Source organism: Lepidochelys kempii, chromosome 7, assembly GCF_965140285.1.
Source record: "Lepidochelys kempii isolate rLepKem1 chromosome 7, rLepKem1.hap1, whole genome shotgun sequence".
NCBI classification, from domain to species: domain Eukaryota; kingdom Metazoa; phylum Chordata; order Testudines; family Cheloniidae; genus Lepidochelys; species Lepidochelys kempii.
Genome location: NC_136386.1, coordinates 62,540,033 through 62,562,091, shown reverse-complemented (window position 1 = coordinate 62,562,091; position 22,059 = coordinate 62,540,033). Strand labels below are relative to the sequence as shown.

General features: G+C 37.8%; 1 protein-coding gene across 6 annotated transcripts in view; it reads right to left on the bottom strand.

The window, feature by feature from the left end:
* Nucleotides 1-22,059, bottom strand: part of SAMD8 (sterile alpha motif domain containing 8) — a 32,910-nt gene that overhangs the window by 5,233 nt on the left and 5,618 nt on the right. For 3 of the 6 annotated variants that reach the window (XM_073353179.2, XM_073353182.2, XM_073353180.2), the window contains 4 exons: nt 11,053-11,642; nt 5,476-5,571; nt 3,802-3,919; nt 2,784-2,934 (listed from right to left, as the gene is read on the bottom strand). In XM_073353179.2, coding sequence (XP_073209280.1) covers nt 2,784-2,934; nt 3,802-3,919; nt 5,476-5,571; nt 11,053-11,627 — 940 coding nt within the window. In that variant the 5' untranslated portion in view covers nt 11,628-11,642. Of the gene's footprint in view, nt 1-2,783; nt 2,935-3,801; nt 3,920-5,475; nt 5,572-11,052; nt 11,643-16,070; nt 16,212-22,059 lie in introns of all 6 variants that reach the window. The other 3 variants (XM_073353178.2, XM_073353177.2, XM_073353181.2) reach the window with 3 other exon arrangements.

Here is a 22,059-nt window from a genome sequence, read left to right as displayed (position 1 = left end):
TTTAATTTTAAATGAAGCTTCTTAAACATTTTGAAAACCTTGTTTACATACAATAGTTTAGTTATATAATATATAGACTTATAGCCTTCTAAAAAATATTAAAATGTATTATTGGCATGTGAAACCTTAAAGTGAATAAACGAAGACTCGGCACACCACTTCTAAAAGGTTGCCGACCGCGGGTCTAGAGAGCTATAGTCTCGTTCTCCCTTGAACAAGTAGCATTTTAGTTGTAGACAAGGGTTAATACTTTTTACTCACCCTGGAGGTACTGAGATACCGAAGTATTTTTAACTACTTAAAAATTTTCTTTACAACTCACTTGGGTATCTTTTATCAATCCTCTTTATAGGTCTTTAACACAAATAATGAAAAGGAGTACTTGTGGCACCTTAGAGACTAACCAATTTATTTGAGCATAAGCTTTCATGAGCCACAGCTCACTTCATCGGACGCATACCGTGGAAAGTTTAGAAGATTTTATATACACACAAAGCATGAAAAAATACCTTCTCCCACCCCACTCTCCTGCTGGTAATAGCTTATCTAAAGTGATCACTCTCCTTACAATGTGTATGATAATCAAGTTGGGTCAACTGTGCCCACATATCTATTCAGGGGACACCATCACAGGGCCTAATCACATCAGCCACACTATCAGAGGCTCATTCACCTGCACATCCACCAATGTGATATATGCCATCATGTGCCAGCAATGCCCCTCTCCTATGTACATTGGTCAAACTGAACAGTCTCTACGTAAAAGAGTAAATGGACACAAATCAGATGTCAAGAATTAGAACATTCATAAACCAGTCGGAGAACACTTCAATCTCTCTGGTCACGCGATTACAGACATGAAAGTCGCTATTTTACAACAAAAAAAACTTCAAATCCAGACTCCAGCGAGAAACTGCTGAATTGGAATTCATTTGCAAATTGGACACAATTAACTTAGGCTTGAATAGAGACTGGGAGTGGCTTAGTCATTATGCAAGGTAGCCTATTTCCCCTTGTTTTTTCCTACCCCCACCCCCAGACGTTCTTGTTAAACCCTGGATTTGTGCTGGAAATGGCCCACCTTGATTATCATACACATTGTAAGGAGAGTGATCACTTTAGATAAGCTATTACCAGCAGGAGAGTGGGGTGGGAGGAGGTATTTTTTCATGCTTTGTGTGTATGTAAGATCTTCTAAACTTTCCACGGTATGCATCTGATGAAGTGAGTTGTAGCTCACGAAAGCTTATGCTCAAATAGATTGGTTAGTCTCTAAGGTGCCACAAGTACTCCTTTTCTTTTTGCAAATACAGACTAACACGGCTGTTCTCTGAAACACGAATAATGTGCCTTTTACCTGTATATTACATTATTTTAATAGTCATGTGCAGAGAGTTTGATTAGCCTATTCTAAACTTTATTCTAATTTAAAGGTTTAATACAGATGCAGCTAAACTGAAGAGTGTGAGAAATATCACTGAAAGGTGTCCCACAGCATAAGGCAGAGTCATATAGCTAGATGTACAGTATACTCTTTCAAAACAGTGCATTAAGAAAATGCCAAGAGATACTGGTCCACAGTTGGAGGGTTGCTATTCATACACCCTTTGTAATAGAACAGAATCATGGCCATGTACCTGCCAGGCTGTTTCTCAATATGCCCTTATTCACCTCTGACTCTGAAGTTGCTCTCCACTGCCTTTCCGCTCAATCTGTGTGTCTTAGCAGCACAATAAATTTAACTAGAATCCCAATCACTGAGAGAATGCCACTGCTTTAGAGATCAGGATTCTAGTCAATTCCAATCTACTGCTGGTGCACACAGAGCAGAGATGCAAGAAAAGACAGTGCAGGAAAGAGGGTGAAACAAAAAAAGGGAGCGGGGATCAGATAAGGATAACGCAATGTGAAGAAGACTTCTAAAATAAAATTGAGAAGTGAGGAAAGTACTAGAGAAAGGGAAAATATGAGCATGGGTACGGACAGTTGAAGAATGGAAGATCACTGCTGTACAAGAAAGTAACTTGAACAGCAAACTCACATCTCTGTTTAGTTCATTTAAGACCGTCTTAAATTAAGACGATTTTAAAAACATGGCAGTGACAATATAGTTGAAACTGATATGGCACTTCCATTTTCCATCCCCAATCTTCATTTGTTAAAAACTTTTTAGAAAGTTGCCTTTTGGGCTGAGGTTACCAAAACCCCACTGAATTGCTTCTGAGCCCGAAGGTGCTCAGAAAATCCATTTAATCAGCTCCCATATGGAATGTATGTCCTAGAACTGCTCAGGCTCCACCCATAAGCACTTTTAAAAGGAGGGCAGGAAGCCTGGTAAGAAGACTGTTTGGGGACCTTGAAAAGCAGCTAGGTGCATTCTGAAAAGCGCTTACCCTTCACTTTCCAGTTATTACAGGTCAGATCCTTCATTAATTATCTCACTGCAGATTTTTTTTTCATTTATAGCACCCAAAATGTGCTAGGTACTTTAGATGCTTGAGTGACTGTACGCAAATCTTATCAAGCACATTCCATGCTAATCTTTTAGGACACCTAGATTCTACAGTGATTGGTCAAAATACTCAGGGACTTAGTTCTTTTTAAGTAACTTCCATCTCCAGCTCAACACTAATAATGAAAGCTTTCAGTCATAAAAGGAGGAGATTTTGAGAACAGAAGAAATAAAAATAGGGAGGGAGTATGCCACGTGCACCCTTAATTACAGTCACTGTCACGTCTTCATAATACTCGCACATGTCTGGACACTGGTATTGTGTACTTACATTCAGTGACAAAGAAGTTCAGCATAGTCAGGACAACAGTATGGCCACTGAACATGTAGTCTCCACATGTATGTACTCCAGTGAGCGTCATTCCAAAACCACTCCATATGGCAAATGCTCGCTGAAGTTTTGCCCACACGTTGCCATACAACTAAAATTAAAACAGCAACATTAATATTTAAAAGCCATTGCTAAGAATAGTTTTTACTATTGTCCAAACATATCTAAGAGAAACTCAGTTGCTGCCTAGCACTATGTATATTTAATTCACACTCACATTCCCAGTTTCCATTTTTAACTTTTACTGCAAATACAGATCATCAGAACAGCCCATGGATTCTATTTTGGCATAACTGGGATCTGTAACTATAATTATAGAGGTATACAAAGTACCTCTGATAAGTACTTTCTCTAAATTCTGTGGTTTATTTAATCTATAGCTATAAGTGATTCACATAATGGAGCTTCCACACATTCTCTTGAGGATTTAATCCACAGCCTAGTGAGTCAGTCAAAAAGATTTTCCTGCTATTCAGCCTAAACATTTTTCATAAGTTCATCCCTTTATTTCTAGCTATAGTCTTATGCCCTACACAAGCCTTCTCTCTCCGTAGTGTTTCCATCCTTCAAATACTTGGCAGCTGTGTCTCATTTTAGCAGGCTAGATTAGGTATAAATATTTAATTTTCAGTCATTCCTCATAAATCATCCCGTTCAGTCACTCATATGTGTTCCTCTGATTAATCCTCTCTTGTTTACATAGAGTACTACCCTGAAAGCCCCAAAACGAATGCAATATTTTAGCTGCTTTCTAACAAAAACGTTATATAAGTAACTATCAACTTCATGATCCTTGATGTGATGCCTTTGCACATGAGTCGGTATTTAACAAGCAGAAGTTTGCAGCTAACTACATATATGCGTACAATATGACTATCCCTATCACAATAATTTTCATCTGAATGAGACGGTTAAACCAAAATCAGCAGAAAACAAACATTTAAGAATATTCCTTTACCTTTCCGGAACACTGCAGATGCTGGCCTGGCACAGAGAGTGAGGTAACAAACATTGTAAAGCAACGCAACAAGAACACTGTCCCCATTAAGCTACACAGTCTGCGTAAGAGTATAGACCTGGGAAAACAAAAAGGGATGAAAGAGTTGTGCAAAAGTATTTGAATTCTTGTGCATTTGGTTATGAAAATTAAAGAGAATTATGAGAGATTTACAGCATTCTTCTCTAACTTATCCCCATGGCATGATTTTTAATGGGACAGGGATTTCTTGAACTACAACAATTTAGTTTAACACCGTATTAAGTTTTATTTCTAATTTTTATCTTTCTTTCAAATAGCAATGCTGTTTTATGTACTGGCAACTTAATGAAATACTGACATTTTTAAAGAAATTGTGTGTCATAGTGAAAGTCTGACTGAAAGATATTCAGATCACTGCATACAGGGGTTCAGAAGCCAACATGTCTCTGAATTTAGTATTCACATTCACAATTTGTCCATAATAAAGTGACAAAAGTCAAGTCTCAGGAATGCCAGCCCTCATTTCACAAGCATATAAAAAACCCCATGATTCTTCATCCATGTCTGCTATGCTCTTGGGGTTTTCCCCTCAGACTGAGGGGACATACTCTATCTCCTATTCAGCGAAGGGACAATGTGTATGTTGTATACAAGCGCGCTTAGAACAACAAATGTATCTCCTTTGGAGCTACAAACTTAAATGAGGTCCTACACAGGTATTTCAGCCACAAGCTGTCCAGTTAACTCTGTAGTGTTGAGATGAAATGTTTCAAAGCACTAACACAAAATGCAGCAATACTAAAATTAGTTTGACCCTCCCAAATTTACTATCATTGAATATTGATCTATTTAAGACAGGCAAGTCAATGATTCCTTTGTCCTGCTCATGATCCAAAAAGGAGCAAAGGTGGTTTTTGTCTGCCTTGGGCAGTGGTTAATGTTATGCTTCTCTAGAAGAGAATAAAAGTCAACTCAAATTGTCAAGTCTGACCCAACTACAAAGATATTGTTTATTCTAAGCGTAAGGTGTGTAAAAATATTTTTCTTGGTTCTCTCATTAGAACTAAGTTGCTATTAGCTAGTCATTCAGAGAAGCAGTTTAGAAGCTTCTAAAGGAAGCCCTGCAAGAGGACACACTGGAATCCCTGGACTAAAGAGACTACAACGATTGGAAGAAATGTTCACACTTCCCCCAAGGGTGGAGCTAGCCAGCCATGTGCGACACATGTCGCTCATCTCCCAGTCTGGGGACATATACACCCAGTTCCTATAAACAGGCTGGTCATTTAGAAATGGTGGACATTCAGAGGGTGGGGTGGGGAAGAGATATAAAAGATTGGTTTTCATGGGATCCCAGTTCAACCAACATTGCAAAACAAAGTGGCAACAACCAGCTCCAATGGAAGTAAAGTAGCACAAAATAGTGGTATCCTCAAGGAACAAATAAAGGAAACAAAGGAATTCTTTATGGTAGGTGGAAGGAAGAATTGTACCTTGGCTTCATCGTGCCATCTTAATGACGTAAATAACAATCGTGTTTACAGGTAAGTCTTGGCTATAGTTATTATGATGGATTCCAGTCACATTCAATCTTTATTAGGTTGCCAACAGATGTTTCTGAATTAAGAGTTCTTTTAATTGAAAGTACTATACCTGTGTCTGTGAAGGAGGAGAACCAGGAGCCAAATATAGCAGAGAATCACACCACACACTTCAGTCATGGCAAAGGCCCAAGGTATCCTAGGAACACTAAAGCAGAAGGAAAAAGTTAACCTACATAACAGAAGGTAACTTTTACGAGAGAGAGAGAGAGAGTGTGTGAGTGTGTTAAATTAGGCACGTAAATGAATGACCTAATTTTCAAAAGGCATTGAGCATGTGAAGCTCCCACTGAGGTACACGAAAGTTGCAGGTGCTCAACACTTTTTGAAAATGAAGCCATTTATTTAGGTGACAAAATAAAGATTTAGATGCCTACTAGTGTACAAGTACCTTCACAGGGAGAAAATATCAGGGACTAAAGAGCTCTTTAACCTAGCAGAGAAAGGTGTAACAAGAACGGATCACTGGAAATTCAAGGCAGAAATTCAAATGAGAAATTCAGGCCAAATGTAGAATAGTGAGGCTGACTAACCACAGGAAGAAAACACCAATGTAAGTGGTAAATTCTCCATTTTTTAAAATCTTCAAATCAAGACTGGATACCTTTCTGGACAATATGCTTTAGGTCAAACAAGTTATTGGGCTCAATGCAGGCATTATTGGGTAAAGTTCTATAGCATATAGGAGGTCAGATTAAATAATCTACTGGTTCCTTCTGCTCTTAAATATATGAATCTACAGGCACCCAAATTTGAAAGTTTTGGCCATAGTGTCTTTGGTACTAGTATCTTGTATGGCATTCCTCTGAAAAACTAACGCTGAAGACTTCCACAGCACAAAGAACTTTATTTTGACAGACTTAGTAATGCCTTAGGCTCTAGTTCATTTATTTACTCCCCTCCCAACCCTTTTAAAAATGTTTTAGAGGACATTTAAAATGAAATTGATCAAAGGCCAAAACCTATTGTAAAACTCAATGTTTTACATGGATTTCCTACCAGAATTTCTTTACTAATCTTAAGGTTTTAGTAGATTCTTTATAATGAATTTCCAAAACAGTATCACTCTCATCTTGACACATTAACTTCCACGATGTATCACTTATATTGTAACTGCAATAAAAACATAGTCAGCACAAAGTTCTTAAAACACTTCCATTTCAACTTAGTGTTTAAAGCATAATAAATCTCTTCAATGCAGGAGGACAGGACCATCAAACTCATTCTGTGATAAAGGCTAAATTAAATTTGTAATTAGGGTTCATATGCCAGAACTGTAAGCTTAGGACTAAATACACTAACCATGAGGAAAAAATACCCATGCTACCTTTCTCTCAAAACTACGTCCGCTGTAATTTATAAAAGAGGACCTTGTACTGCTTATTGTGCACTCTACTATATTTAAGCACACTGTCAGCTTTTTATTCAATACGTGCTACAAGGTCTCCACTGCTTTTTTTATAACTCCTTTTCCTTCCTCACTTCATACCACTCATTTTCTTTTTTAAAAAGAACAATGCTAATACTGTCATGCATTCTTACCTGCAGCATCATCAGGGTATTTCCGCTTTCGTCCTGACAGACCTTTTGGTATTTTCCTGACAGATCTTTTGGTATTTCCCCACACTGTTTTCTGCCTCATCCTTCCCTTCCCCATAACACCCACCCAATCTCCTATTTCTCCTGTTATTTATCTGCTTGATCTCTCCTACAACCTCCATATACTCAACCCATCAGCACCCTTTGTGTTCCTCACTCCTTGCAACCCCTTTGTTTTCTAAAGAGAGGATCAGCAGCGCCTGGGGCAATAATTCCCCAGCTTCCTCCTCTCCTAAGAAAGGATGCAGCAGCTTTACAGAGAGGAGTCATTCATTTGGACTGCCAATATAAATACATCCTGGGTATGCATCTGATGAAGTGAGCTGTAGCTCACGAAAGCTTATGCTCAAATAAATTGGTTAGTCTCTAAGGTGCCACAAGTACTCCTTTTCTTTTTGCGAATACAGACTAACACGGCTGCTACTCTGAAACCTGACATCCCGGGTATGTGTGACTAGGTTTTCAAGCTCTGACTTGAGTAACAAAAGATCTTCATTGATGGTAATGGGAGTACTCAATGCCATATAATATACAAGGATCACAGTCCTTTGCTGTAGTATTGTACTGGAAAATGGGGAGGGTAGAACAGTTTGCATAGTTGGTAAACACCTACCACAGTCCCATATATATCTCCACAGCAAAATACCCTGGGTGCTAAACAGAGCCATGTAGATGTTCAGGCTCAGACTCTGAAGGCCAAGGAAAGGGGTGGGTTTCCGAGCCCAAGCCCAAAACATCTACTCAGCTATTCTTAGTACTGTAATGCGAACCCAGACTCTAAGATGCACTGCCATGTTGATAGGGTTTTGTTTGGGGGTATTTTGGGGGAGGGAGGGCAGTCATGTAGACATACCCCAAGAGTGCTGATTAGAGAATCAGTTAAAAATGAATTTTTTTTTTGAAAGCTAATGGTAAGCTATTGCTGGCTGCAGAGTAAAACCTCTCCAAGAGAAGCCACTCAAACCTATTCAGTTCCTGTCCTCTTGGTGCCTCTTCTGCTGTGTATATATCAATGAACTGCTGAGAAGCTACAAAGCATTTTTTTAAATTAGATTTCAACTACAGAATGATTGTGTATGAACCTCTTTAGCCTTGTTTGTCAAAGTTCCTTTCCCAGAAAGCGGGTACTGCCAGTAACAGTACAGAACAGAAATTGCTATAGATTTCAGCTGAAGCTGTTTTTCCGTCACATGTCCCCTTTGCTACACAAAAGGTAGAAAAGCAATTACTCAGACACTGACTCTGTTGTAATCCTAAGACAATGCTTTGGTTGTTTCGGCTAACATTCTCCACCGTAGCCCCTCCCAACACTGTGATTACAGCGCTTCTGTCCTGGGAACAGACTCTCCCACCCAGTCTTGTCCGGACTATCATTCTCCCTTCTTCTGTCTCTCCCTTTGGTCCTCACTTGCTGAGTAACGTTTAAACTAATGTTAGGCTGTGTGGCCTTTATTCACATGGATTAGTCCGATTGCCTTGAAGGAGACTACCTGTGAAGTACAGACTACTTTCATGAATAAAGGCTGCAGGACTGAGCCCCTCCTGATAGAGGTCAGGTCTTATTTCTGTGCACTTTATAAGAAGTCTGTAGTATAGCGCATGTGTGAATTACTTGGAAAGGAGCATTTATTCCACATTAAACTCACATGGCTGAGCAGAAACTAAGTAGCTCTAGCAGTTGCTCTCTCCGGATTTAAAGGAAACATTTACAGCATGGATGTCATTCCCCTATATTTAAGGCTGTGGGTTTGTCACGGAAGTCATGGATCCTGTGACTTTCATTGACTTTTGCAGTTTCTACTGTCCAGCACCAGCGAAGGTCCTGGGCCACGTGCCCCCAGCACCAGCAAGGGTCCTGGGCTGCGCCGCCCCACTCCCCGTCCCAAGCATCCGGGCCGCCCTCCCACAGCACCTGCGGGCCCCCAGGCAACCCCCCTTCCTACCCTCCAGTTTTATTCACTAGTATTTTTCAGAAAAATCATGGACGGGTCACAGGCTGTGAATTTGTGTGTACTGTCCCTGACCTGTCCGACTTTTACTAAAAATACCTGTGACTAAAACATAGCCTTACTTATAATTAATGGCTCTCTCACTAGCACTCAGTCCACCAAGTAGTACAGGTAAGTAAGTATAACAAACCCTCTCTCTTGACTAAAGGTGGAAAATGTATGACAGCTGATTGCTACAGTATGTTAATAGAACTCCAGTTAGTGATTTCTACATCAGCAAACCTGACATTCCTCATTACATCTGGCTGAGCAGTCAGCCACAAACAAAATAATTTCCAGTGTAAACAACCTCTTTGAAACCTCCCTCAGCTCCTTTCAAATTCCCAGCCTAATTGTATTATTATACGTCATTATTTATGGAGTACCCCAGTTTCTACCTAGTGACAAAAGGGAGTAAAAAACCATTTTGTTTAAACTGGTATAGGACAAAGGAAGTTGGAGAAATAAATTGTACATTAGCAACACAGTTTAAGCACTTTAGCTATCACAACTCTGTATTTGGTCTTTAGTGATAGCAGATGAAGAGACAGTTAGCGTCCTCCACATTTGCAACTTGTAAGTCTTCAGTCTCCAGTTTGAACTACAAACTTTATCCAGTTCAAAGGGTGACTGAAAATAAAAGATTATTATTTGGTTACAATAAAGCTTTTCCCAATACAGTTGCGTGGTTTGGCAAGAAGCAGTTCAGTTTCTTCATACCCAGAAAGAAAAGTGAGCTCTTAGTATCAAATACAAATAAACTGAACCTGGTATTAGCACTTAGATCACTTTATTTCTCCAGCATGCCAGTTCATCAGTTGTCAAGGACTGTCACATCATTTTTCAGCATGCTGTACATATTGCATAGCTACTTCAAAGATTATCACAAAGTGACAGAAGATTGCATAGGAGAAAATGTTTTAAAAGGCAACATTTGCCATTTACTTTAGTGCACCAAAGTGGCTGTAATCTTATTCAAGTGCTGCATGCCTCAAAGAAAGATTCAAAGAGGAAATTCTGCAATTCTGAAAAAGGAGTTGCACATATACTGAATAATATCAGCTTGTTATCTGTGTACCTAGAACACTGATAATGTTTGGCCCAGCTTATTTAAAGAAATTTTAAAAAAACAAAAACAAAAAAAAACCAACCATCACAAAGGCTTGTCAGTCCATCCCACAATCCATGTCACTGTGTTCCTGTAACACCCACAATATGCTGATACTGTTCGAACACAAAGGAATATACAATTCCTACCTCAAAGCACTTACAGTCTAAAATACAATCTCTTCTACAACCCCAGTTCAGTGCCTTGCTTCTTCTATGTACTCTTGCTCTGCTCCCAACACTGCAACACCAATTTGTCATCAAATGCAATTTATTTGTAGTCCTGTTTGGTGAAGCACCAGCACAAACTAAATTAAACTTTACAGCTAGTACACGGAATGGAAGAAAGGGCATCACAGCAGGAAAAAACAACACAATAAGTCACCTGAAAGTGAAGCATCCCAAAGGGAACAGACTTTTAAAACATGACCAAAGCAGTACTCAGGTGGAAGGAGATCTTATACCTCAGGTTAATGGAAGTGCTATCTGCTATATGATAAATTACAACAACTAGTGTCACTTATGAGATTTCAATGAACATGTGAGAAGGGAGTTATGATTCTTTAAAATCAATTTACTTGGCGTGTGGGAGGAAGGGACAGTCAAGTCAGGTAGTGTACACATCTTTTAAGTAACCATTTAGCTAAGGAAGTAGAACTAATCACAGCAGTTTTCCTTTAAAATCCAATTGTACAGTAGTAACAGCAGCCCTTTAAGTCAACTGCTCAATTTCTTTCTTCACAAAAGCCTTTTAAAATTATATTTTTTTAATCTCGAGAATTGGAGTACATTACAATCTAGACTGTGGGCGAATACATACAGAAGTGTTAGATATTGAAAGATTATTATGAAAAATATTGAGATTCAAAATATCTATAAAGGTATAAGAATTTTGTGATTTAACACCATCATTCTGTTTCTGAACAAGTACTTACCTGTCTAGAAATATGTCTGGTAGCGGTGGATATGTCTGCATGTCAGGTACGCGCTCATGTACTATAACCATGACAAAAGACGTAAAGCCAAACACTATGAAAACATATATACAACTTAAGACTGTTTTCCAGTATTCAGGGTCCAGTCTTCGCATAGGATGTTTGTTTTTCCCATTTGTGTATTGATACTGATCAGCATTCAGGTCAGTAACTGGTCCACAGTCCCGTGGTATTTCACCATTACAAAACCAATCCGTACCTTGAAGGGAGCCAACAGAAGGAGACATTGTGCCAATGGGATTATCGCTGTTGTAACCCAATTCTTCTAAAACCTCAATATGCTGTTTCTGCAATTTGCGTATCGACAACATTAGTCTTTTGATATCCCCCAGGACTCTAATTTCCAAAGGAGGGGATCGCAAATCATATTCAGTCAGTGTCAATAATGTAATACCATCCAGTCTGTGTCTATTGCACAAAACGTCCACATACTCGCAGAAGCCTTCTTCCTTTAGCCATTTGGCTACATTCTTAGTAGTCCAACGTCGGATGCAAAGCTGGTTGTTGCTTGCCATTGTTTTACTCTCTACCTGCCAATAAAATACATTTATTATATAATGCAGAGAGATAAGGCTCAAAATGTCCAAAAAATATTCCTGAAGAATTTACATTAATTACACACATTAATCACACTGTGTACTCATAATTACTTGAATAAGAAAAGATTTTATTAAAATTATTTCCCCTCAGTATTAGGACGTAGATCCACTACTAAATGAACAGTAAAACTAATACTTATTTAGAATTACTTTATAATATTCACTGATCCGACTTACTATTATGGATTCTTAAGGATGTTTTAGATTCATTTCCTGAATCCTTGAGGTATTTTGTAGAATTCAAGCTATTCAAAAAAAGTTAACTAAAATCACAAACAGAATAGATTGTACTGAGCTACTGCTAACCAGAACATAATTATTCTTTAACCACATTCCTTTATCCATTCTGTTTTCTAAAGCATAATTTAGTTCTTACATAAGGGTATCAGTATATATAGTTTGTTTTCCAATGACAAAAACTTTTCTGTTTAGATACAGATTTCATCTCCGCACTCTTCCGCAATGTGCAATTTGCAAGCCAGGTAAAAATATAGGCAGACGGCATGCAAACTTCCATATGGAACTTTACCATGGACTCTTCAGTCCTGACCTATAATACACTGCTATTTCAGTCCTGATCTCTCTCCTTAAGACAGTGCTATATCCAGTCATGTTCTGCTTGTGGTGTATAGAAATAGAAAATAGGATGAGTTTTAATTTATGCCCTTTTCAGAGTTGAACATAGATATCCTAAAATATATACTACTGTTAACCCACTGCACTATCTAAGCTACTTATCTTTTTCATTGTCTGCTACCTACTCCCTAAAACTCAGAGTTCCCCCAATGCCTGACAGCACTGATTGAGACCCACTCCAGCTCAGTTTCCCCACAGAGATTCCAGATCACTCCTATTTCCACAAGATTGTTCTTGATATTTACTCCTCTCCCTTAAACCTGATTGAAATAGCAGTCTCATTTGAACATTTTATGGAACAGGAATGGGTATTTTTCTGTGTCAGCAACACAGCATCCTGTTCAGAAAACTCTATTTTCTGTCCAGCTATGAATTGTCATTTCCAAGAAGAAACTCACAACCATTGGAGCCTCCTGTTGCAACATAAGGAAAGCTTCTGTATCAACATATTTCACTGTTTCATGACAAGATATGTACTGTAATTATATACTATATAGGGCATAAGAGCAACGAGAAGGCTAAATGCCTCATGCTAACATTTTGCATGTTCAGAGTGTAAGCATATTTTAATTTATCCATTTCAACTATAGTAACATCAAAGTGACAGATGCAGCAATGTAAAACAATTTGAAGTAACAATCATTTAACCTGTATTTTGCTATGAAACAAGCGTTACATCTATCTCCAAAAGAATCCAAATAGTCTTAAAAAAAAAGAATGCAGTACTAGCATTAATGATATTACATAAAAGAAAATAAGATTTACGCTGTTGGGAAAATTTCCAGTATTCCCAGACAGCTTTTTGGACTGTGGAATATTACTACAAGGAAGAAGTACATGGTCCCAATACTTCCACTTTAACTTTTTCAAATTTAAACTTATTTGAGTAAAGATATTTACAAAGGTCATTGTAAAAAGGAGTCATTCCAGTTGCTGACAGCTCCCTCACTGCCTTTGTTCAGTATAAAGAAGTTGTAATATTTTCCATTCCAAATAACCTCACTTTTTCTATTCAATACACAAATACTAGCAGCAGGCTGCATTATGCGGATCACTAATTCCAAATGAACTCTTACAGGATTTTTTGTTTTGTACCAAAGCATCTTGCATTAACACCTACAAATTGGTTTTCTGTCAGTCAGTAACCTGTGCTTCTGATTTTTCCTATTCAGAAATAGAGAGGCAATATAAGGGGAAAAAAAAGACTGAAGTAGCTGCTTCCAAACTCTCTTGTAATGGATACTGTACACTGCGCCAAAGGCTTAGACTCACCAAGAATTCACTCGAAAATCCATTGATTTTCCTTATCACAAAAGCAATTCCTCAGGATGAACTCAGAAAATTTTGTAGAATCCCAGAGAACTCAGTTAATTTTTATTAAGATTTATAACACTACACAGTAACACCTCTCCCTCTGACATTGCAGGGCAAATATCACCCCTCAAACTCCATGTAATAAGAGTGATTTAATAATGCTGAGCAAGCACATACTAATCAGTACTGGCAGGGTTGTACTTGGGAAAGGTCTACATCTAAAGTACGATGCAACTGACAGGGGCTACTTACTAATATCAAATGCATAGGAGGAGGAGAGAAAACTGAGGTAGGGAATAGGTAGATTTAAAAAACTATGAGAGTAACAAACCCTTGTGATGATGTGGAATAATCCCCCCCAGCTTTTAGCCAGTTTCAACAGTTGCAAGTTAATTTTGGTTCAGTTATCTTGCCCAGTTTGTTTGAACTAAAAAGGCTCCTTCCCCCCTTTTTATTTATTATTCATATAAAGCCATTTTAACGTACACAATAAAAAGAATTCTGCTAATGTAATATAACCTACTGTGTATTAAACAAATGTTAATAAATTCAACTAGTTCAATTCATTAATTCACTGAAAGTTAATAAGCTGATTGCAAGTTAAAAAGCAGGAAAACAACCTCTTCCAGTCTATGAATAAAAATTAGGTGCAAGAGAATGAGCTCTACTAGTTTTAAAGTCTTGAAGGAATGGCAACCAGAAAAAATCTGTTCAATTCATTAGCTACACATAGTACATAGTACTTCACCTGTATAACACGAATGCAAATCGTGTTTTGATAAACTCTTATATGTCTGCAACTAGCTTTAGTTGCTTATGGGCTACAGAGGCCTTCCATTGATTGTCAATAGTCACTCTGCCCTTTTGCATGCCACTTCCCCCTTTCCTCCCAATTATTCAATTAAGGACACGTACAACTATTGAACTGTGACAAACGCTTAAGGTCTATGTGCAAAAAACAAAACAAAAACCGAATCTATTGAGCGTTACCATTCTGTGAAAATACACAAAAAGAACAAGGAGTACTTATGGCATCTTAGAGACTAACAAATTTATTTGGACATAAGCTTTCATGGGCTAACCCCACTTCATCAGATGTATGCAGTACATAATACACACACACACACACACCCAGAGAGAGAGAGAGATAACATGAAAAAATGAGGGTTGCCATACCAACTCTAAAGAGAGAAATCAATTAAGGTGGGCTATTATCAGCAGGAGAAAAAAAAAACTTTTGTAGTGATAATCAGGATGGCCCATTTCAAACAGTTGACAAGAAGGTGTGAGTAACAGTAGGGGGAAAATTAGCATGGGAAAATAGTTTTTCGTTTGTGTAATGACTCATCCACTCCCAGTCTTTATTCAAGCCTAATTTAATGGTGTCCAGTTTGCAAATTCCAGTTCTGCAGTTTCTTGTTGGAATCTGTTTTTGAAGTTTTTTTGTTGGAGAACTGCGACTTTTAGGTCTGAAATTAAGTGTCCACATATCTGTTCAAGGGACACCATCATAGGACCTAATCACATCAGCCACACCATCAGGGGCTCATTCACCTGCACATCTACCAATGTGATATATGCCATCATGTGCCAGCAATGCCTCTCTCCCATGTACCTTGGCCAAACCAGACAGTCTCTACACAAAAGAATAAATGGATACAAATCAGACGTCAAGAATTATAACATTCAAAAACCAGTCGGAGAACACTTCAACCTCCCTGGACACTCAATTTCAGACTTAAAAGTCGCAATTCTCCAACAAAAAAGCTTCTAAAACAGAAGAAGAAGAAACTGCAGAATAAGTTTCTTCCAACAAGAAACTGCAGAATTGGAATTTGCAAACTGGACACCATTAAATTAGGCTTGAATAAAGACTGGGAGTGGATGAGTCATTACACAAACTAAAAACTATTTCCCCATGCTAATTTTTCCCCCTACTGTTACTCACACTTTCTTGTCAACAGTTTGAAATGGGCCATCCTGATTATCATTACAAAAGTTTTTTTTTCTCCTGCTAATAGCCCACCTTAATTGATTACTCTCTTTAGAGTTGGTATGTCAACCCCATTTTTTCATGTTCTCTGTGTATATCTTCCTACTGTATTATCCACTGCATGCATCTGATGAAATGGGTTTAGCCCATGAAAGATTATGCCCAAATAAATTTGTTAGTCTCTAAGGTGCCACAAGTACTTTGTTCTTTTTGCTGATACAGACTAACACAGCTACCACTCTGAAACCTGAAAATACACAGTTCTCTTTCACTCCAATACTTTGACACCACAAATATCCATGACTCTCTTAAAAAGCAAAAAGTTTGAATGAAACAGACCATAACCAGCTTTATTAAGCATAAATTGTTTTGCTAAATAAGTGCATATTTAAATCTACGAAATTACAGTATCTTACCATTGATTATCCAAAGTTAGTAACACGACAGAAGCTCTGTGCTTTTGGAATTACCAGCAGTCAGCCATGAAAACAGACCTGTGCTCCTAACTTCCCAAATGTAAGCATTCGTAGGACTTCATAACTCTCAAACTAAGGGTTCTGTGGAAAGGTGAACAATAAAATCACTGGTGCCAGTTAATGAGCAGAACGGGTATTAGAGGATCAAAGACTGTTGCTGAATGGAGCAGCATGGGCATTACTGTTTTAAATGCTGCTTGCATCCATTTTTTCCATCCCTCACTTCAAAAGATAAACAACTATATTTGGTTTCCCCCTTTTGACACTTAGGTCTGAGTAGGCTGATAGGTAAACACCTTTAGACAGCAACAGAAGTGATGGTGTCTAAGCCATGAATACACAATATGGAACAATAGGAATGTGAACCAACCATCATTGCAATAGGAAGTCTACCTTCATACACCAGTTAGTAGTACCACGCTTGAAGCATGGAGAGCTGGTTACACAGTACTGCCTTTATTGGAGGACTTTTTTCCAAGGTGCTCTGCATCTAACTTGCAACAGAGGTTGCTATTACAAGCTTTTCTTTAATAGAATGGTACTGTGAAGTTCTCAAACTACATAAAGCAAATAAAGCTCTCATTATAATGCAGTATTTTTGTCTTTGAAGAATGTTCATTAATGCATTGAGCTGACCCTGACTTTGCCTTCAAAATGTCACCACATACAGTATATTGCAAAATCCAAACTTACTGTGGTTGCACAGTCAATAGCTGATTTTAAGTTTTTCAAGCAATGTGTGTCATTGTATGTATGAGCATGATCAAGAATATGGTGGTGGACACAAACTGGAAAGGGGAAGAAAAATGTTTACCTGAAGCAAACACTCTTACACATAACAATATTTTAAGTTACACTCTTATTTTCTTCACAAAACCTTGCTTTTATACAGTTACTACAAAAATGCTGATCTGACAGCCAGTGGCATGGTCAGCAACACTTTGAGTCTTAGGTTATGCTAAACAAGCATTATTTTATGAAGAAAAGCTAGGCAATCTTGTATCTAATATAGAAACCCACCCGGTGACCTAGATTTTCAACTGTAAAGGAGAAATTGCCTTTCTTGCACTACTCTTCGAATAGTTGCAGTAATGAAAATAGATTAGTGTTCTCAATAGATTTTACTTTTTGAACGACATGGTGTTTTATATAACATTTATACTGCTAATTCTAAAGTTCAATAATGTTTAAAGAAAGCCTCTTTAGTTTGTAATGTCTGCACGTAAAATGGACAAAACATTAAAAAATTACTCAAAGCTCTGCAAGTTGGCTTTGCAACCAGCAGAAAGTGATTATGTTTTGCAGTGAGCTGAACAGCACACTAACTGCTACTTTATTTTTACACATTGTTAAATCACCTGGGCTACCAGTGCTCATTTGAACACTGAAATGCTCGACCTCTAGCCTATTAACCAAACATGAAAACACTTTTCATTCACAGTTATAACTTGAGGCACAAGCAGTGACAAAGAACTTTGGAACCAAGTGACTGAGTACCCTACTTCCCATGCCAGAGAGTGTAACAAACATGTTTGAATTTTATTGTACCATTCTGTTCATGTTTGTGCAACACTTCGAAATCTGAAGCACTATGCAAGTGCCAAGTATTTATTTTCTTATTTCAAAAAATGACATTGCATAGCAAACAGAGGAAAAAAAGCAGTTACAGAAAGGTAGCTAACTGCTGTTCTTTGAAACGTGTTGCACGTGTCCGTTCCACTGTAGGTGTTTGAGTGCCTCATGCACAATTGTTGGAGATTTTCCCCTCAGCAGTACTGTTGGGACAGCATGGGCACTCTCTGGCGACTCGTGCCACAGCACGCAGCTATAAAGGGTCCCACTACCCCAAACCACCTCAGTTCCTTTCTACTGGGAGGGGGAAGGAGGGCAGGCAATCTAACAGAATGAGGAGGTATAATTTCCCTTTACAAAAGCCACGCTGGCTCTTCCCCAACAAATAGCGTTCATCTAGGTGTCTGACAATTCTATTCTTTATTATAGTTTCAACCAATTTGCCTGGTACTGAAGTTAGGCTTACCAGCCTGTAATTGCTAGAATCACCTCTGGAGCCTTTTTAAAAAATTGGTGTCATTTTAGCTATCCGCCAATCATCTGGTACAGAAGGAGATTTAAATCATGTTTAAACCACCCAGTTGTTAGTTCCAGAATTTCATATGCGAGTTCCTTCAGAACTCTTGGGTGAATACCATCTAGTCCTGGTGACCTACTGTTTAATTTATCAATTTGTTCCAAAACCTCCTCTATTGACACCTCAATCTGGGACCGTTCCTCAGATTTGTCACCTAAAAAGAATGGTTCAGGTGTGGGAATCTCACTCACATCCTCTACAGTGAAGAGGGATGCAAAGAACTCATTTAGCTTCTTCACAATCGTCTTATCTTCCTTGAGTGCTCCTGTAGACCTCAATCATCCAATGACCCCAATGATTATTTATAACAGGCTTCCTTCTTCTGATGTACTTTTTAAAAAAAAAAAAAATGTACTGTTAGTTTTTGAGTCTTCGTCTAGTTGCTCTTCATATTCTTTTTTGGCCTGCCTGACTTGCCAGAGCTTATGCTTTCTATTTTCCTCAGCAGGATTTAACTTCCAATTTTTAAAGGACTGGACACGTGCAATCACTTGAAGAACTGATTCGCTGCTTTAATTTTGAAAAATGTGCCAATTTTTACAATATTCAACAAAATACACTTATATCAAAGTGGCAGTTTCTGTTTACATCTTCCCTCTTCTACTGTGATCAAAATAAGAGAAACAGGAAGAAGGAATCAGCTTCCCCTGTTAAATCTGTTACCTGTAGAAGAGAGTACCAAAAATGAAAGGTTGCTTCCGAGGTTATTTTTCCAATTTTTGTCATTTAAAATCTGATTTCTCCAGTTCAGTAAGCAGCTGCGAGCTTTCTGCAATTTAAGTATTTACTTATTATCAGGGTGGATAAAAATAAATGATTTAAAAAAAATTAAATTTAAATCAGATTTTTTTGATAAAAAGCTCTTTGAGGAAAATACCCATCTAAAGATAGTTTTAATTAAGATACATTATAGCTCAAAGATATCACATCAGGGTATAGGATTATAAATTCTAATTCTATAGTATGAGACAATATATTCATGTAACGTTAAAGAAAAGTTTTGTAAAAGAGTTCCAATAGTTAATGGATTAGGAACCCAATCTTATGGGGTTCCAGGGGCTTCTGTATAGATTATTTAAGTTAATCTTTCTATCTAACCAATGGGACCCAGTGCTCAGAGTAAAAGATACCATCAGAGATGCCTAGTTTTGCAGTTCTCAAACCATGGATTTCTCTCTCCAGAGAGAACATGATTGTTAACAGCAAAAATGTTTTTGTAAATAAATAAAATATTTAGAGGTGAGAAACAACAGACCTCAACCCTATTGTCCCTCTGCAAATTTGTGTACATAGAGTCAATCCCTTACCTCTCTCTAAAAGTGCTAACTGTTAATCTGAGTCTTGATGGGTGGAGCAATGTCGAGGATCCTGTTGTATGTGCTTGTGTGACAGCAGAAGAAGGGAATGTCTTCCTTACAGGAACAATTGATACATCAGGAAATGCACACACAGCAGAATACTTACAAGTAGCAGCAGTAAAAGCTATAACAAACTGTGAAAAAAATTCAAATGTCTAGTCGCAGCTTGGTCAGACAATGCTACAAATGTATTCAGGATGAGAAGAAATGATTGAGAAGAGAGTCACAAGCTAATATACGGTTGCAGTGCTCATTTGATGCTCCTCCTAGCCAAAGACCTCAGTGCTCCACAAATAAAGGCTAATGTTGAAATTACAAAAGACTTCTGCACCAACCACTTTGCAGCAGCTGCTCTGAAAAAAGTTGGAGGAATCAAGCTAACTCTCCCACAAGACGTGCGATGGAACTCAGTAGTGGACTGTTTTGAGCACTTTATCAAGAACTGGCCTAATTTAATGGCAGTTTGTGAACAAAATCATGAAAAAAAAAATAGATGGCACTGTCACAGCCAAAGTTCTCAACATTGGGCTTAAGAGAAATGTTGAACTCATGTAGCCTTGAACAAAAGGCAGGGAAATAGCGGTTTTATTGCTGACGCCGTTAAAATTTGGAAGGAACTGAGTGAGATCTTAAAAAGAGAAATATGCAATGACAGAGTTAAATTACAAGCATTAAAAAAACCCAAACAGGTCAAACTATCTCCAGCTCATTTTCTTGCACATATTCTCAATACTTGGTACCAGAGTCAAACCTTAACTGCTGAAGAAGAGGAGTTGGCTATGACATGGACATCCAGCCATCATCCCTCCATAATGCCAACTATAATAAACTTCAGAACTTAAGGGTGAGCCATTCAAGAAATAGGTTTGCTGATGACGTTTTAAAGAAAGTCACACCAGTGAACTGGTGGAAGTCACTTAAGCACTTGGATTCAGAGACTGTTGCAGTGATAATCTCACTTTTAATAGCAGTAGCTTCTTCTGTCGGTATAGAAAGAATTAATTCCAAATTGATAAATCCTTTGGGACCTGAAAAAAGCAGGAAAGCTTGTTTTTCTTTTCCAGATTATGAACAAACAGGAAAAAGAAGGTGAAGACGACTGAGTTAGTTGCAGAACCCAATATTTTAAGTTTCTCATGTTGACCTGGCTCACAGTCGATTTAATTTTTTTGTTTTTTTTTTTAAATTTCATTTAACTATTTTAGTTAAAAAAAACAAAACAAAAACAAACCTGATTTTAAAAAACTTGAATGTTTCACTACATTCAAAAGTTAATATGCTTGTTTTGTTATAATATTATCTGTTAGCTGTTGGAGAAAAAATCCAGAATATATAACATTGTTGTTTTAGTTAAATAAAACAAACAATTTAAAATGTCTGCCTGGTGATGTTCTCCTCTTAATACAACATGGCAAGAAAATCCTCCCAATATTAATGATTAACCTGTTGAACTAGAGATAGTTCACCTCCCAATGACTTCATAAATATCTGCTTCAGTTACCTTTGGTAAATGAAATAATCAAACAATCATTCATTTTCTGATATAGCTGTAAAACTAATCTGAAAAGTTTTCAAAATAAATCACTTTAAAAATGAATGGTGTGTACCTTCTAAAAATGAAACCTACATCTGTGTCTGAGTTGTGAAGAATATGTATTAAGGTCGTAACAACCAATAAGAAGGCACTTTTATGTAGAAATCATGATTAAATCGAGTTTTCCTGACTAGTGATTTAAATCAAATCCATCCTGCTTATTATACTTATTAAAATAAAAAGGAGAAGACAGACTTACAAGAAGTGTATCCCATGTCCACAGTATTACTAAACACTTACATTGCGTAAGTGCCCAGAGACTTGGGAATCTTTCACTGGGTGCTGTACACCACAAACACACACGCGCACGCACGCACACCTACACACCTGACGCTTTAAAATTATACTAGAAGGATTAGAAGTATTAGGCTTCCATATTTGTTTTATTATATTAAACACTGAAAGGCTATCAAGAACAACAGGTTTACGGAATCTTCCCCACATGTAGGTACAAAATAAAGTATCCTTTAAGTTCCATATCCTACTAGTTTATCAAGTTTTCCATGAGCGTCTTTCCATTCTAGATAAAATAACTTTGGCCCCAGTCTTGCCAGCTGATCTGTATGGACAGACTTCTGTATGCTTGCAGAGCTATGTTAACATCAGTTGGGCTCTAAGGGATGCAAGGGCCCACCTAAACAGATCAATTTGAAGGTTTTCAGCTTTTCCAAACTAAAAAAATCATTTCTAGCAGAGCATCATCATCATGTCAACTGTTTGGTACTAATGTAAAAAAAACCTAAATCAGTACTCAAGAGTAAGACTATTTGCGTTTATAATATGCCTGGTCTTCAAAGCCCGTTATCAGTTGTGGCCCCAATCTTGAAA